General features: G+C 40.9%; 1 protein-coding gene across 1 annotated transcript; it reads right to left on the bottom strand.

Moving 5' to 3' along the window:
- Nucleotides 1-1,550: 1,550 nt before the first annotated feature.
- Nucleotides 1,551-18,104, bottom strand: LOC108144798 (D-beta-hydroxybutyrate dehydrogenase, mitochondrial). Its single transcript, XM_017269918.2, has 7 exons — nt 17,845-18,104; nt 15,574-15,819; nt 3,411-3,617; nt 3,189-3,342; nt 2,850-3,106; nt 2,138-2,239; nt 1,551-2,050 (listed from the first exon to the last, which is right to left on the bottom strand). Exons 1-7 carry the CDS (start codon nt 17,866-17,868, stop codon nt 1,874-1,876), a joined length of 1,167 nt encoding a protein of 388 aa, XP_017125407.1. The 5' UTR covers nt 17,869-18,104; the 3' UTR covers nt 1,551-1,873.
- Between the last annotated feature and the right edge of the window lie 840 nt (nt 18,105-18,944).

The raw sequence follows: 18,944 nt of genomic DNA on the forward strand, positions 1-18,944 counted from the left end.
TCCACATGCTGCCATTGCAATGGCAGCTTGCTCTTATGGATGGAAACAAATCTAGCAAGCAGGCAGCAAAAAAAAGATTGCACTACTATGTGAAACATGGTAAACTTTTTTTACTTTCTCATTTGCTTGCCGGTCAATAAGAGCTTAAATCCATGCTGAAGTTCCGGATGCGAGCATAAAATATGTTCTGGAATCCCTGCCAGGCGTTGAAGTTTAAATGCAAACGGCATAATGGAAATGAGTCAGAGTGCCATCAGAGTTTCCATATAACAATCGCTCGAATCGGAAGCCTTGACTGAACCTTTGGGCTTCCGCACACAGAATGCCACAAATTTGTAATACGGATAATTTGTGGACTGGCGACAGAAGCGCAGGATGCGTTACACACGGCTGAATACGAAATGTTCCAGTAAAAGCGTATGTATTTAGGGGAGAAAACAACACCGGAAAATCTGACAGATAAAGGTAAATAGGATGCACTCATAGAAAAAGCCAGCCATATGCGGAAAGCATTGGTCAGAGTTGGTTGCCTTTGGCTGCCACATACCTATATATGTTTTTAGCCAACCGACTCATTTCCCTTGAAACTTTTTGTTTCCCGCCATTTGCTTACCCCTAAAAGTTCGAACTTGCCACCTGGGGAGGTGGGCAAATAAGGGTACATCTGCCAGTTGCGGCTTACATTAACAACCATGGCAGATTTATGCGCCAGTTATGCACTTCTCGGTGGCTCTTACACGGCATTCTCAAGCCGAGCTCATTGCGCTGCGGTGGGAATTTGCCACACCTGAGCTCCTGCCGCCAAAAGTCCTTGGCTTCCGACGTGGCGGAAGTGTCATTGTTGTTCTGAATCAAACGCATTAAAAATTTATCGAATTTATTTTTATGAGCGCTCAGTCGTTTTCCTTGGCTGCCATGCCATCCGACTGAGTTGCTCCTGCCACTGCACTTAAGCTTAGTTTTCCAGTGCGAGGAGGTTTAGAGGCCTTGCTTATGCGGGCCAGATGTCTCTTAATTCACACCATGAAATGCAATGACAGGTCTAAGCCCGGCCACTCGGCAAGTGTCAATCAAAAGCAATTAACAGGGTTCTTAAAATCCATTTGAAAAGAAAACAAGAAAAGGATGCACTTACAAAATCAGTGATTCGACATTGATTGTTACGCAAATTTACTTAACTAAATCTCTTTAAAGATAACTATTTTAGAAGTCTTTCAAAATGTTAAATTAAAAAGATTTAGTTTAAGAAAACCATAAAATAAATTAATTCTTAACAAAATTAATAAGCAATTTTCTAACATCTGCAAATTAATTTAAAATTTTATTATAGTGCCAGAAATTCTCGAAGAAATATATTTTAAGGAGTGGGTAAAATGCTTCCATTTATTCAACTTATTTACTAAAAGTTATAATTAAATAATGTGCAGCCATAAATTCTCCTAGTGCAATCTCGAAGAAATACATTTTTAAGAGTGAGTAAAAGCAGAAAATACCATACCATACCGTGTAAACTATTTTAACAATTCATTTACCGAAGTGAAAGAGGAAGATTCAGTTTGCTATTGTTTCCATTTCATTTTATTCGTCGTTATACAATTCGTTCTAGCAACTAAAGAAAATAATATTATGCAGGCATCCACAGAACAGACGCTTCCGTGCAAGGATAATTATGAGAATAATCGAGAGAAGGACGTAAATGCTCATCGACTGGCGAAGCTTAGCGAAGTAGTGCTTTCGGCAACAGTTCCTTTTCGGGATGTCCTTCAAGGAGCAGGGGCATGGATTTCCGTGAAAATCATAAATGAATAACAATTTCCGAATAACAATATCAGGCAGGGACATATCTGGATAGGCTGGGATGGTGTGGGAGTGCTCAGTAGACGAACTTCTTCTGCTCGCCATAGATGGATTCGTAGAGGGAGGGAGCCAGGTGCTCGGCCAGGAAGATCTGCAGCCTCTCGGTGGCCGTCACCGGAGTGTAGCGGGCCATGGGGAAGGTCCTGGTCACGGCATCGATGAGAACGCGCAGCGTGGGCTGGATGTCGGCTGCCTGAAAACGAGAAACCAAGTCCCAGGATTAAACTCTCGTTAGCCACCGGACACACGTTTCTGGGAAGGCTATTGGCGTTACTCATACCTGGCGAGAGTACTTCTCCACCGACGTCATGGCCGCCTCGTAGTAATCCTCGCCGTAGGTCTTCTTCTGCTCCGAGGAAAGCTGGTTCCACATTTGCTTGGCCTGCGGAAAATATGTCAGGGGAAGGGAAAAGGAAGCAGCCAGGTTAATGAGATGCCCGCAAACTGTTTTAGCAGTCCCCACTGCTCGGGAATAGTTATCGTATCGTAAAAAACTAAAAGCACGACAAGGCTAATACACGTGAAGAAAAAACGAGTACTCAGGGGTTATAAGGTGCCATATCCATTGTTGAAAGTATATTTTTCTTTTATTAGCTGACTTTAAAAATATAACTTTAACTACTGAACTACTAATACTACGCAAATAAAAAAATTAGAAAAAGAAATGATGTATTGCCGTTATCCCTAAATCTTTTTAAAGCTATTATTACTAATAGAAGGTATTATAATTTTAAAGAAATTATAAATCTCATTGATAGTTACTTTTCTGTTTTTCAGCAATGGATTACTATTACTACAACCCAAATAGAAACATCACTTTAAAGAAAATGGGAAATCTTAATAATAGAAGGTATTTTCCTGTTTCCAACTAATCGACTACTACTACTAGATTTTTCTAACCAATTGATGGAAAAATAAGGGGAAATTTTCTTAGTGTTAACCATTAAGCAACGCATATTTAGTGCAATGCCGCCATTAGCTTCATTTCTCACCTGGTCACGCAGCTCCGTTTCGTTCAGCCAGCCGTTGCCGGGGGCGAACTCTCCGGCAGCCACCACGGACACGTCCACTCCGCGGGTCCTCATCTCCTGGCGCAGACAGGCGGCAAAGCAGTCGACGGCCGCCTGGGTGGCACACTGGATGCCCCGGACGGGCGATGGCACCCGATTCAGGCCCGAGGTGAGGAAGACCACGCGACCATGGGCACGGCGGACCAGGGGCAGGAAGATTTGGGTGAGGCGAGCTCCACCTGCGACAAATTCAAAAAGGAAGCGATGTTCAAGGATGTTGAAACCCTGGTCCTGCGCACAGTGGCGCCCCCCCACACCTACCCAATAGGTTCAGATCCAAACTCTTGCGCAGCACGGCAAATGGAATCCACTCGAGTTCGCCCAAAGCTATCCAGTGGGCGCAGTGCACCACAGACCACAAGCCCTCGGCGCCATGGGGCAAATGCTGCGACACATAGCGGGCAGCTTCCAAAATCTAAGGACCAAAGGTTTTTAACTTGGCTCTAAAAGCTCAGGACTAAAAGCTCGCCCGTGTAGACTTACGGTTTTCTCCGATGTGACGTCCAGATGCAGCAGCTTCATGCGTCCCGAGGTCTCCTCCTTGAGTATCTTGGCCTCGTCCGAATCCTCGATGGGCGTGTTGAATCCGGCGTAAACGGTGAAGCCCAGGTCGTCCAGTTTCTTGGCCAAATACCAGGCCAGTGGGGCCTCGCAGCCAGTGATTAGCACGCCCTTGCCCGAAGCGGATACCTGTACAATGTACATACAGAGAAAGTCAACAAAAAATTATTTATCAATTGGGTGTTATTTCAATATACCAATATATACATTATCGTTATAATTTAACCTCTTAAAAATATTTAAGTTTTTTATTTAATTATCAAAAAGGATATTTTCTGAAAGCTAAAAGTCTGGAGGTTGATTATTAGAACAAAAAAGTGTCTCAAAGTATAACTGATATGTCATTGTTTCTATTATTATTTTTAATATTTGTTAATTTTCTTTTAAGCTTGAAATATAATTTTATAAAATGCGCTTTTAAACTCCCATAAAAAGGTGTTAGGACACGCATTTTAGTTCTTTATAAACTAAAAATGTATATTTAAATGTTTCTATCTCAGTTTATTGTTTTATTAGTAAACTTAATAATTCGACTTTGATTAAAATAAATTACTAAAAAATGTGTTAAGAATCTAAACATAAATTCTACATTTCTAACACTGCAAATTAATTTTGATTGTTCTTATAAGAAAACTTTATATAAATATAAAATAAATATAAATATAAAATAATAATTAAATTACATTGCTTTAATGTTCTTTTCCACGTGTAAGAGACTTATGTGAACGGGTTGCAGCTAGGTTGTTGACCTCATCAGCTAATTAATGCTCAACAATTATAACGCCAATTAGCCAACAATTGAGCCGCGGCATCTTTGGTTTTTGTGTGAGACAGAGTATCAAGTTTTCTCATCAGAAGTTTGACCTTTGGACCAAAAGAAATGACGTCTGTGAGCCATAAGTCCGGCCACTTAAAAGTCGTGTCACAAACTGGGCTTAGACGGCCGCGCAACTTTGTCAACAGCGATTAAAGTTCGCCAGCTTTCGTTTTCAAAGCGAAAGTCCGGCATAGAACGTCTCCGTTTTGTGTGGATGGATGGCTGGATGGATGGGTGGTTGGATGGGTGTGTGTGGTGTGGTGTGTGTTTGTAGGGCTGTGACAGATATTTGTTTAAGTTCATCGCGGCTTGAGACGCTGATGATGATGGAAAGTTGAAGTGGGCGAGCAGGAAGACGTGTGCTCACTAAGACTTCCGCTTTAGACACGCGCATCGTTGAGTCTCTTTGCTTCTATTGTGGCCTCTGCAGGATTCTGCCAAGGACCAAGGGACCAAAGGACCAAAGGACCTCCTTTTGCGGCGGGGATAGTGTCATATCCATCATGCCATTAACCAATATACATTCTTCGCCGCCGCGTTTGCGTCAATCGGGTTCGAAAAGGGGAGGTAGACGGACGGCTACTCATTGTTCGGGCTATTAAACCGTTATAAAGTGCTCGTAAAATTGTGGAAAATACAACAACAACAAAAAAAAGAGAAAAGAAAGCGGGCCAAAACGGGTGTATTATTATTGGCCGTGCTGTTGACACCCATTAAGACTGGCCGACATTTTATTGTGGCCATAAGTGTTTGGCTTATCGAAATCTGTTGGCCGTTGTTTGGCGTTAATAAAAACACAAACACTCGTCGTTGGTGGTTATTTGGTAGCTCTGGCTTGCCACTTTACCACTCCACCACCCACAGAATCCTGTCTAAGTTTTAGACAAGTTATGTTCCTCCGGTTTTACGCGAACCTACTTAAGATATAGTACGTAGTGCTCTGCAAACTTTGGGTCAACTTTTCCGCTAAAAATGCGCACAGCATTCTGCATCCTTGGCTGCCTTTGCTGCCACCCCAATTTATTGCGGTTGAGCATAAATTACTTTAAACTTTGCTGCAACTAAAAACAGCAACTGACTTAACGGAATTGAGCAATTAAAATCCAGCAAAAAGCTGGAATAAAAGGAAAACAGAAAGAAAAACCAAGAAACTAAATGTTTAGAGTCAATTAAAGTGCATTGGGGGGAAAGCAGAAATTGTGGCAGCTTTTGCACAAGAAAATCCGATAAAACGCCCAGACACTGGCACTGGGCTTCCCAAGAATAATTATTGACGAAAGCAGAGAAGCTGCTGGGTTTCTGAACTTCTAAGTCATCAAAGCAGTTATAACTTTCCAACGCAAATATTTAATTACCGTCAGCTTAATTACTTCCCTTACTTTTGACCTTTAAAATAAGGGGGTGGCTCGTGCGTTTAATTAAGAGTTTCAGTTTTAAGTGCATTGGGTAGAAGTAATTGTAGAGTAAATATAACAAGTTCTTATCGCTTAATTAAAAAAAAATCGATATTTAAATAAGATATCATGCTTCATCAATCAATCAATCAATCAATTAAAATATTTTCAGGTACAAAATATAGGTCTCGGTTTTGCCTTCATCAAAGGATATATTATTTAGCGCAATGTTGTATTTTGAAGAGGAAAATGCAGTTATAGCAATTTGGTATTATTATACCTCTTTTGACTATAATATTAGCCATATTATTATATTAGAGCAATAAAATTGTTTTTTGAGTTTTTGTTTTTAAAAGTTTCTTTAATTCTTACACTACATTGTTTAAGACTAAATTTCTATTTCTGCACACTTTTTAAAAAAGCGTTCAAGGGAATTTGATGTTGTTCCAATTGGACTGATTTTTATACATTTAGTGTGAAAGAGTTAGTTTTTTTTAAACTTAAAAAAATTAAAATCTTCAAATAACGAGAGCGTCTTGCATGACAGAAACACCATTACTTTACTTTAAAACAAATTTGAAGTGCAAATCAGATCTTGTATGTTTAAAGTAAAAGCTGAGACTTGAGAACATTATCGAAATATGCAAAGTAGCGATTTTTTTTGTGTGTGTCAGCCCATTCACCCCACTTTTAACCTTTTTTTCGCCCCTGATGTGTCTTTTTAACACCTTTTCTTGGCCCTGGCGGAAGTGCGAAACAACGAGCCCGAAAAAAAGAGGAAATTTGGACAGTGCAGTGACTACGTGCAAGGCATGAAACAGTCGTCCCCTTGACGCAACCGCCTGGTTCTTGCAACCAGCCACCAGCCACCTGCCACTTTGCACTCTCCACCTGCCACCTGCCATTTCCCAATGCCCGACATCGCACCTCTGGGCGGTCATGTCGGCTCTGTGAGCACACCGATGGCTTGCGGTTTTTATAAAGCGATCCCGAAATAGAAACTAAGTTGCATGCACCCCGAAATAGCGCACGGCAGAAGCTTTGGGGTGGCATTCCATCCAGGGGGAGTGGGGGTGCATGTCAGACATTCCATTTAGCTGAGCACTTGGGTCGGAAATGCATGCCGCGCATTGGAAGCGAGTAAGTCAATAAGGACTGCTTTTAACCCCCCATCCCTTCCTTCCTGGACTTGACTTGACTATAGCCATGCACTTTAGCCATTTAAATGCATCCTTTATTGCATTTTAATTGCAGGCCAGTGGAAGTGGAAGATTTATATGCTGGCCAAGAGCAGCAGGTGCTATCTGCGGTTTTGGGCCCTCCATTTTACGCACACTTTTAGCCACGAAATTGATAAATGAGAGCGGGGCACGCGATTCTGCTTGCCGTGGACTCATTACCTCCGGCTTACGTACACCCTGGCGTATGCGTAATATTTATATAATGCTATAATGCATTATGCTCTGGCTAAGCATGGTTTTCAATGCCGGAGCGGAAGTTAATGTGTAAACTGCAGCAAGTTAGCAGCTTGAAAAAGATATACTCCCTATATTGTGGAGAATTCCCAGGCCCTATCAAATAATGTGTAAGCGGTGAAAGTGTTAGCGAAACAGCTTTCTCCACTCTCTCCACTCTCTTTCTCTGGTTTTCTGGCACGGCACGTGGTTGTGCGTGGGCGAGCTGAAAGTTATGAGTGTAAAATGTAAACAACAATAAGGAGGAGTCCGACTCATGAACCTGCCAACATGGGCCTTCATTTGCGTGAATAAATTTATGACTGTCCAGGGGTGCCATATACTCCGCTTCCTATTTCGAGGATAACAGAATGCGGAAACGTGGGTTGCGGAATGAACTGCGTGAAAGTTGTGAAAATATGTTGACCGGAAGCGAACCTAGCCATGTTAAATCAATACTAGGGTATTTATAACATTGGGATTTAGGGGCTTAGAAATAGTTTGTTGTAGAATCCCTCTTGTTTGTTGATTTCTCTGAAATGTTTATTCAAATTGTGCTCTTTTAGTTGTCTTTCTAGCTTCGTTTATTACATTTATAAATAAAATCTTACTTGTGAAAAAATAAAGACTGGTTATTTGAGTAGGCAAAAGCTTTAAAGGCCTTGTTTAGCCACTACTAAGAATATTGTATTGAAAATTTAATGACATTTAATTTTGATACAAAAATCATTTACTTGACTAGAAATACATGTTTTTTTTACAGTTTATCATTGTAACTTGGCCAAAAAAAAATTAACAGCCATAGCTGAGGACCAAGAACATCAAGGCCTCGATTGAAACAATTCGATTTCAATAAATAACATTGTGAATAACAGCTGCGGATGCCAATCGATTGGTAATATTTTTAAGAGTTGATTGATGAGTGATATACCAAATTCTTCATTTATTGGCATTGTAATTACCAGAATAGTTTTTTTTTCGGACCAACAAAATTAGTTGAAAGAAATAACACTTGACACTCATTTTTTAAACCATTTTTAATTATTCTCTACCAGATAAAGAAACTCTTTTTCAAAACTTTTTTATTAAAAGTCTTTTAAAACAAGTTCTGTGGCACACAAATTTGATTTTCGCTTGGGTGGTATTTCCGCAGCCCAAGGTTTCCTAGTAATTGAGAAACTTTGACTGTCCAGCCATAAACTGAATAAATAACCAGGAAGTGAAATAATAAAGCAGTTTTATTATTGTGCTTCCTGGCTGAAATTAGTGTTCGTAATAAATAAAATGAGTATCGAAGTAAACAGATTTAATTCGATGCTGGGAAACCATTGAACCCGTTCGATTGCTGGACAATGCTCGCTTATCGGTCCCAACCAACTCTGGTTTTATTATATTATTTGTATCCCCCTTCCCCACCAGAGCCTCGTTTGTGCGCTATACCCGGCGATATCCTAACAGACACATAAACCTCTCAAGAAAACGGGACACGCTTGACCGCTCGAGAGGCCCCAAATAAATCTACATAAGCGAAATGGTGCAATATCGCAGTGGGCGGGGAGTAGGAGTCGGAGTTTAAGTGAAAAATGGCAAACAAACCGCATACAAATTGTCCTCGCTGTGTCACCATCCCGAGCAAGATGTGCCCCTCCCCCTTCCCCCCACAAAAGCACCCACCCATTGAGCGGTATCCTTTGTGAACAAGGCGACGAATTGTGGCTAAAAAAGAGAAACCAAGAAATGCGAAACAAAGAGAGGCACGCACACGCATACACGCATATTAAATCAGTGGCTAAAAATAGACATCGAATAAAATAAGGGAAAAGAGAAAGGGGCTGGTGAAAGTCGTGAGGAGGTGCTGGTCCGAACAAAAATATAAATTAACTAAAAAACGACGGTGGGCGGTGGTGGGTAAATATAAATGACAAGCAAGACAAACAGAACGCGGGAAGCGGGCGCCAAAAGTCATTGAACGTATTAAGCTGTAATAAATTAATTAACCGGAAAGTTAAAAACCATTTCTGTGTTTTGCTTTCCTGCACACTTCCCCTTGAACACACACTCACACATGTGCACGCACCTCGTATCCTGATGGCGTGTGGCAGGCAGGACCTCTGCCAACTTCACGCCATCCGCAGACGACAACGGCAGCATTAAAGGCTTTTCGCATTGCGCATACCACGCGTTGTACCAACGCAGACCTAGGCCAATTTGCAGCTTGTTTCTCGTATTCCTATCTCCGTGTGTATGTGCTCGAGTGTGTGAGAGAGAAGGCAAGTATAGGTGTGTGTGTGTGGCAGACAACACGCAAAGCTTTGACTTTGTGCCAAGCCAGCCATAATGGCAGCTCAGCCTGTTAGCCAACATCTCTGGGCGGGTGTTTAAACGAAGGATTAGAGCACACCCCATCCACTTCCTGCGCCACCACATCTTCCGTATGGAAATTTATCTGTGTTTAAATTCCCATTGTATCCAGTCGAAAGATGATGCCCCTGGCAATGACTGTTAATTAAAATATAGTGTAACACAAGGCTGGAGTATAGTGTATAGTGACTAGCTAGCAACAAGGATGGTCAAGGTATTTTACTACCTGGCAATTTTAATACAAAGAAAGCAGAGACAAAAGGGTAAAAAATGTAAACGTAAGTTAAATTAATCTTACAGATTACAGATTATTTTATAGACACATGTATATCTTTTGTAATCATTTCAAAAAGCTTGAGTTGAAATGATGTTAAGTCAAATGTACTTAATAAGGTACATTTACAAATTTCATATTTTATATTTATCAATTCAAATTTTGACAAAAGCGAAGACAAGGCCATTCAAAATGTCCTTTATTTAATTTCCTATTTTTTAAGTATACATTTATAAAATTATCTGTTTAGCGATGAACGTTAATGGTATTATATAACAAAATAAAGGCTGGTAACCTACGTAATAAATCGGTAATAAATAGTCACAACCACCTGAGTCTCTTCTGCATATATCTAGAAATGGCTGCCAATCATGCGGCAACTTTGCTCGTAATTTTCCCACATTGGGCGACCTCTGACCTTTTGGTCTGCGAAGCATGATGCGCACTAGATGCACGGCTGCCTCGTCTGCAATTGGTTTTTAATTTAACTAAAGTGCGCAGCACAGCAAAGAATAAAACGGCCAGGGGGGTCAAAATGGCAATGGAAGCGGTTAAAACGGGGGGAAATCGGGGGAAACGGGAGTTGTCAAGGCGATTTAATGGCGTGCAATTCTAAGAAACGCAATGCGCGTAGTCCCAGCTCGCAGCTCCCATCTGCCGTGTCCTTCATTTCCAGCTATTGTCAGGCCGGGCACGCCACTGCCATTTCTGAATGTCCTCAGTGTGTTTGTGTGTGTGTGTGTGTGTGTGGGAGGGAGAGTTTGGTAGTGTGCGTGTGTGAATCAACAGGCATCGCGCGACACCATAAAACCGAAACAGAAAACGGAGAAGTATATGTATCTGTTAGATACAAAGGACAACGAAGTGTGGGCTGTGGGGGGTCGATGGGTAAAAACAAGCGAACGAAACTTCGCACATAATGAGTTTTTATGGGCTGTGTGCGAGAGAGAGCCTGCCTTTATATAGCCTTCACTGGACCTGTGCATTGTGCTTAGGGACCCTGGTTTCCAGCTTCCAGCTCCAGACCAGGACACAACCACCATCATCCTCATCATCATCATTATCTCCGCCATAATTGGGATTGCAGTCACTCCCGTTGACAAAACAGTTCTGTCCACATTTTTTCTGCGTGCACAACACACAAATCAGCGTAAAATTTGTCTACGGCCAAAGTTTTATGGAGCTGTAACTGCGACAAAGTGTGCTGCATTCGTCGGGAAACTGAGGAAGCTGTCGCTTTGGAGCAAAAACCGAGGGGGCTAAGTACATGGTTTACTGGGTAATAAACAGTGCAAGGCACCACGACAATGTTACAGATGCATGGGAAAACTACTCCGTCTGCCAGCTGCCCTCCACACACTGACAAAAAGTGCTTCAAATTTCCGAGCTGTGGTTCTACAAATCGAAATGGTAATAAAAACTGAGACTGCAGTAAGACATTGAAAACTAAAATTATAATTAATAACATATTTTAAATGTTCTTTCAGTCTAAACGATAATAAAACACTTAAAGTATTATTTGTTTTAAAGCTCAGTGTTTTACATTTATAAAAAATTGCTCATTATTTGTACAATATGATAAATAAGAACCAAAACGTTTCCAAAAATTACTCTACAATTCTTTTAAAAATCTCAGATATCATATATTTTTAAACAATTTTAAAGCAGTACATTTTCCCAAAATAATACAAATTAAGAGAAGTTTTTGGTTTAATCATTAAACCATTAAACCATTTCTGTATTATAGCTAAATTAAAACCTACAATTCAAGTTTGTAAGGCGAAAGTTTTAAGGACTAAGTTTTAATACCTCTGCTGTCTTATCCCTTGATGACTTGCTGAGGAAACCCTTTGAATTTTTTTTTTCTCAGTGGCGTAAATGCTAGGAAAATTTCAGTCATCCTCCGCCCGAGTGGCTGGATCATGACTCCGGTGAAACCGAAAACCGAGTGGATCAACTGCGGATTCACCTGGCTCTGATGTCCGGTTCGTAAGTTCGCCACTGAAGAGTTCAAGATGCCGTACATTGAATTACATTTCAAAATGAGACTGGTGAACTGGGAAATGGGGGCGTGTTGCAGTGGGCGTTGATGATGTTGAGCAACTGCTCATTAGCGTGGCTCACACGAAGCTATTAATTCAATTATTTACACTGTTTCTGGCAGCTGACAAGCCCCGCACCCGCACCCATTTCCATTTCCATCGCCCATCTCGTGTCTTGTTCCGGGAAACTGTTGCTCGTGGCCCGAGGAAATTTCCCAGACCCCCCACTCCTTTGGGGCAAAATGGGTAAAATTGGGGTGCAGATAAGCGGGTTGTGGACCTAATTATGCATATTAATTCGAATGTAATTTGAGTTGCGAAAGGCAGTTGTCTAGTGCCGAAATCGAACCTAAATAGTCTGCAGTCTGCCATGCAGTTGGCCCGAAACAGCTGCAATTTAGTTAAGATCATAATAGGGGATTTATGCAACACAAGAGCAGGGGCGGGAGGCGTGGCTGTAGGAGGTGGGCGACATCGGTGAGCATTTCATTAGCTGCGCATTTACATTTCATTGCACCCAATTTGTGCTGTCGCGTCAACAGTTGCCAATTCCATCGTCCTCGTTCCCTGATTCCCTGAATACCCCCATCTTGCCACCCCGAATGTGTGTGTGCGTGCGTGTAATTTAATTCGACGGTCGTGCCATAAAAATGAAATGCACAACGTGATGTGCAAGGACAAACAGGATGTGTTCATAGATCCACGCATGTTGCAAATTACTTTATCTACTCGGCACATGTAAATGCTAAGGCGAAACGAAAGCAGGCAACAAAAATCGGGTTAATAGTTGAGGCCTGGCCGGGCCGAAAAGCTAATCAAAGACAAGGACATTTCGCGTCGTTGCTTTTTCCTTGTTTTTGGAGGCCCAAAACCGGGAGTGTGACTCGCCTAACTTAAGCCCTGTTGCCGTGGCTAAAAATAGATACCAAAAGGTTTTTCGGCAAGGACATTGAAGTTGTTGTTGTGTAAAGAATCCCTTGAATGTCAGACATCAAAATGATCCGGCATGAAGGGATGAAGCTTATGCTTGGTTCCAATACATGTATTAAATTAGTTTAATGTACATGGATTAAAAATTTAAAATAAAAATTTAATTAATTGCTTGTTTTTCTTCTGCATTTTTTTATGGGTTTCATTTATAGAATTCCATTATTCGTGTATAAACAAACCCTTATCAGGATAAACATAAGAACCCATTTTTTTACCACTCAATGTTACATGCATTTAACTAATATAACCTCCAAAGAATTTAATTAATTGATTGCCCTCATTATGCATTTTTTTATGGATTCCAATTATAGAATTCCATTATCCGTACATACTTAAATTGCCCTTGAATGGGCAAATAATTCTACTGTCATCAAGGGTATTTTAGATTCGTCCAGCTGAGCGGCTTTCCTTGTTTTCATGGAAGTCAAAACGTGTCCTTGACAAATCCTTGGCAAAGTGAGACAGCTGAGTACTGCCACTACCACCTCTGCGCCCCTTTTTTTCCGCCAGTTACTCCGCCAGCATCTGCATCTGCTGCTGTTGCTGTTAATTATCCTGCCGTCGTGCTTATTACCTTAATGCCGGGTTGCGCATCGCGTTGAGTGCGCCACAAGCAGCCTGCAATTGCAATTGCCCGGACAATGCCATCCGGCTATCTGGCCAATACGGATACGGATACGTTGAGGATGAGGACGACGGCTACGTGCCACGGATGGCGGCCACAGGACCCGGCACTCTTATCCGCCTGTAATTGCCAGCCAGCAAATGGCCAATGTCAATTCTGAGGCCCACCACATCTCCACCCACCCCAAGAAAGCTAATTAAAGTGCACGCAAATCTGAATTATCTGCTGACATCGTCGGCGCCACAATCGTTAATGTGCATCCAAGCAAATGGTGCGAAATCGTGAGATAACTCCATTCGATTTCGGGGCATTGCGTATACGCATTGTGGTATTTTAAGCAGTTAATCGTGGAAGATAAAGGCAAATAATCCTATTCGGAAGGCACATAACCTGAGGAGTATTTTGTCTTACAAGTTTAATCGAGTTTGGCGCGAGCAAACAGAATGTTGAAATGTAGCCCTCTGGGCTTCTGATATTGCATATTAAGTCATGGGAGCATAAAAGAATAATTTAGTGTTGGATAAATATATTTTATCCATAAAGAATATTATGCAAAGTTGGCCAGTTTAAAGGAAACACAAACTACAAGTTGCTAGAAGAACAGGAAACTTGTATAAAACGTTAGTAAAATACTTAATAATGTCAGTTAAGGTTATTGAAGTACTACTCGTTTTAGTTGAGTTTTGTCATCACATCAAGGCCAATGGAATTAATGTAATTCATTATCAATTGTAAATAAACTTTTAATTTAAAAACATATAAATCGCATCATAATTTGCCCTTGAAAACAAACAATTTGATTTCTAGATGGTTAAGAAGACTAAATATTCATGTATCTAATAAAGTCTCTTTTAAAGTCATAATTTAAAATGGTTTTGAGCAACCGTAGAAGGGATATTGAAATGAGTTACTATTTACTAGATGGTCCCTTTCCACAGCCTTGGCTTGGCAATTTCTGGTTGGTCTCAAGTGAATCAAGACTATACATTTTTCCTACTTGCGAATTTATATTCATTACCAAACCCTTTTCTTTCAGCAAGTTTTGCTTGGGTTTCCCCCCCACCGCTTTCCCCGGCTGCTTATTTATTTGTTTTCATTTTCATTTTCCCGGCTGGCTGCCAGGCAGTAAGCTCTGAAATACCAAACGCTGGTAAATCCGAAGCCAAATCCACAGTCAAGGGTTTCCTTTTGGTCTGGTTAGGCATAAGCATAAGTTGACGACGTGCCTGCCGCAGGACCCCCTAAACCCAATCCCCCTTGTACATTCTGCCCGGCCCGACTATTTTTAGTGCCACTGATTTGTTTTGCCTAGTATTTGAGACCCTCCGTCGTCACTTGTGGTTTTGGCTTGGCACTTGAAGCGAGCCAAAACGGAAGAGCAAAAGAAAGGCATTTCTTAAAGTAACAACCGCCCGGGGTTCTATACCCGCAACCGAAACCGAAACCGAAACCATATGCGGACAGAGATCCTTTCTGTGCTTTTCTTTTGTCAGGATTAGAGCGTCTGTCTGCAAATGTACACTCTGAACAAACAGCCGGTCTAAATTTTGCGATCGTACTTGATTTTGGATAGTTATTATTTCAGGTACTTAAATAAAGCAAATAACACTGCTTCCAAACCCTTAAACATCTTAGAAAAGACTTAATTCAAGCGCAGAACTCTTAGTTCCAAAAAAGTCCTAATTGTAGTACGTTTTGTACTTAAAACAACAAAAAATCTTCGCATATTTCGATAAAGATTCTGAGCTCGATTGCTCGCCTTTCCATACAAAAAGCTTTCGAACCCAATTGGTTTTCCACAAAAATGTTTCGTACCTACACAAAATTGATATCTAACATATTTAAACATATGCTTAAAAATATAAATATTAAAAAAATGTTTGCCTATTTTGAAAAAAGGGATGTTGCTTTTAATAAGTACCAGGGATCGTAAAAAGTAATAAAATATTTGGTTGAAAAAATATAACAATTCAATGAGTATTCTTTGAGTATTACTAAATCGACATAAAGTAGACATGGTTAAAGATAAATTCCTACTTAGTTTAAATAAATAACATTTTAAAATCATTAAGTATTGTTAAAATTGAAAAGTTATTTTGTTTTTTCCCTAAGTGTAGACAGGACTCACCTTGACGAAGTGGTAGAAGAGCACGGCTCCCACGGTGGCCAGGGCGAACCAGACGAAGACGGCGAAGGTCGAGATGCTGGAGATGTCCAGGACATGGAGCAGCTGGGAGGTGATGATGGCGGCCGCCTGGCAGAACAGGAAGGGCATGAAGAGCCGCTCGAAGATGTCCCAGGGAATCTCGTGCGACTTCTGCGGCAGGGCCGAGATCGAACCGCGGCGCAGAGAGGCCCGACGCGATGCACGGCGCTAATGGACGGAGCAGATAGAAGACACGATTAATCACACACATATCTCCGATTTAATTATTCATTTCATTTCGGCGCATTAACATTTCGGTTTGGCTCTATAAATAGTCAGACCGAATTGCTGTGCGCGGAGATGTTTGTTTTGGGAATTATTTAAACAATTGCGGAACGTTGTTTGTTTGTGTTTTGATCGATAAACAAGGCGTATATATGCAAATTATTGCACACACTTATTGTTTTTATTCACAGGCAGAAAATGCTTGAACCAAAGCAAAGGCACAAAAGTGTAACTTATGTTTGACAGGTGTTTGGAATTCTCCTGACTAAGTGTTCAAAACAATTCCATCTTTAATGAAGCCCACTGTAGTTTTAATGAATTCAATTAAGTGTACTATAATTGCCTGTAATGCATTTGTTTTTTTTCGAACTTGTATTTTCGCCAGAAATTCTTTCTAATGTTCACAGAAAGATTCTTTTGCCTGCCAAAACAACAAGATCTGATGAAAGTCTTTTGGGGAATGGAATTCATTCAATTTATAGAATTTATTGACTCAAGACTTCCGTGTATTTAACATTTTTCAAATCAATAGCATTTCCACATGCGTGCTCTGCTCAATTCAATCCTTCAATGGCCGATGAAATGGACAGGCACTGGCAGTGGCACGTATTTGCCAACAATACATCATCGGCTATTTCATTAAAGCTAACCAAATGCAACCACAGGATCCAGGCACTTACACATGCTTGCATTTATCAGACCCTAACCCACACACACATTGACATTGACGTATAGCAATTACATATGACGTGCACAATACTCTCGAAAAAGAGGGAAAGCCACTGGGAAATGGGCCACAATGGCGAAATGGGGTGGGGAAAGCCCCTTTTGGCCATTGGCCATAAATCAACGACAGTGCGAAATAATCAAATGGTGGCATCTGCATAAATACAGAAGCCAATTGATTTATTCGGCCTGAAAATAAACCAATTCCATTTCGGTTCCTTGGACTATTTTCCTTCTCGACAAAATTGTTAAATTGCCTGATCTATTTATACTACCTAGTGGGTATAAAGGGAAATCAACGATGTCATTTCGTATTGCTTTCGTCATGCGGCGACCTTGCCACCGATTTTTGGATTAAGTTAGCCCATAGAGATGGGTTTTGTGACTAATGTCGCAGTCTGTAAGTGCCGCAATGGTCTTACATATGGCTGAATTCTGCCTGCGACATTTTTTCGAACCGATCTGTATGAATTTGTATTTATGTGAATACGCGTGACGATTTATGTACTTAATGGGGTCGCTCAGCTGCCAAGAAATCAGTATCTGGCGAATACTTATTGGACTGCGTTTGGTTTGTCTCCAAGCTTATTTTTATTATTAATAAAGATATGGATATGTATTTTTAGATGATGCGGACGAATCAAATGGAATGGAAACTTCTGGCATTGCAAATATATTTGCTCTGGCCCAAGATAAAGATGTATTAATTTTGAGGAATCCACTTTTATGGCCAATGTGGCCTCTGGAATGTCCATAATAGATTGCCTCAATACCATGGCTTTTATTGTAGAAATCGGACTATAATTAAGGTGTACTAAAAACATTTAAGTTGCACTTTATGGCCGCCGTCTGACAGTAGAATTTTGACAAGTCTCTTTTGGGCGGGGGGGGAAACACTTTAGTTTTCATTTTGTAAATTGTGTAGTGGCTCGAACGTACGTTGACCCACTTGGATCGTGGCCATTAAGTGAATTTTTTTAATTAATTTGGCGGCCCGTTCAGTACACCGCATGACTTCCTGACTGGCTCGGCGCTACTCTCCACTATTTCTACTTCACAAAGAAGAACGTTTTCTATGGCCAAAATGGGCGTGGCACTGGAATTCGTGTATTTCTGGGTTAAGCTAACTGGGCTAAGTGTGGCCTGGTATACACAACGTGGCGACAATAAATTTGGTCTGGGTAAACACGAGCACAAATGCCTTTTGCTTTTGCTTGTGGCCGGAGGGTAGATTTCACTTACCATATTGTTATCGAAGACCTGCATGACGGATGCTGCCAAGTGCTCCGGAAATAAAAGGTTTATCGATGGATTGGCAGGCTATTCACGGCACTCACTTTCCCGAGCGGGGAGTTCTAGTATTTCTAGTATTACTAGTATTTCAATACCACTGGTTTATCTAGTATACTTCGTTTAGTTTTTTTTTCAGATTCTTCGTTAAGCGGTACGATTTGGGGCCCGTGGCCTGGGCGCTCTGAGACACGACGTGGCACTAAGCGGTACGATCGAGTGCCGCTGCCTGCAGCCGCCGAAAATTTGCGCTCGCCGATCCGATCTCTGCCGACGTCGACGTCGCCGCCGACGTCTGTTGTATTTCAAAATGCTGCAGCGCAAAGGAATATTGTCGTTTTGATTTTTTAAAAATATATCCGAAGTATGTGCGGACATGCGTGTGCGAGATACATATTCCGCTATTCAGATAAATAAATATATTTAAATTTGTTGCTGCTGGCGCTGCCCCACTGATGCCGCCGCATCGATGATTATTTTTCCACAAAACAAGCCCACATTCGAGTGCCTCGAATATAGATACTTTGGTTGAGTTTCTATGGCTGAAATGTATTTGAATATTGGTTTAAAACAGCCCTACACACACGTATTATGCGCATAAATATGTGTGGCAAACGACGCCTTTTTAACCCCGCGACTTGATTTTATATATTCAGCTTTTTTATTTTGTTGTGTCTGTCCCGATGTGACGTCACTGTCGTTGTTTACATACCCGTTATTGTTAATTTGCAAATTGCATTTTTACTTTTTATTAGAATACACCGCTGCATGCTTTCATTTTTGTACGGTTTGTATGCCAATGCAGGAAAAATTGGAAAATTGCATAAATAAACGATGGGCAAAAGAGGGCCGAAGATGAAAATGCGGTGGCATGTGTGTGGGCAGTTGGGCCAGAAAATTATTCAACTTTAGCCGCGAGAAATGATGAAATAAAATGCAATAAATGCCCATACAAAACCCATAAAAATGAGCAAATAAAAAGTGTTGCACTAATGTTTGCATCCAAAAATAAAAATTTAAATGATTCAAATAAAAATACAATATAACGTGCA

Source organism: Drosophila elegans, unplaced genomic scaffold, assembly GCF_018152505.1.
Source record: "Drosophila elegans isolate 14027-0461.03 unplaced genomic scaffold, ASM1815250v1 contig_183, whole genome shotgun sequence".
Lineage (NCBI taxonomy): Eukaryota > Metazoa > Arthropoda > Insecta > Diptera > Drosophilidae > Drosophila > Drosophila elegans.

What these genes read in the sequence shown, in the direction of transcription:
- LOC108144798 (XM_017269918.2), bottom strand. Translation starts at nt 17,868, where the DNA reads ATGCAGGTCTTCGATAACAATATG. An exon ending in ACGTCACATCGGAGAAAACC is followed by an intron (nt 3,343 to 3,410) that starts GTAAGTCTACAC and finishes TTTGGTCCTTAG; the next exon opens with ATTTTGGAAGCTGCCCGCTA. An exon ending in TGGAGAAGTACTCTCGCCAG is followed by an intron (nt 2,051 to 2,137) that starts GTATGAGTAACG and finishes TCTCGTTTTCAG; the next exon opens with GCAGCCGACATCCAGCCCAC.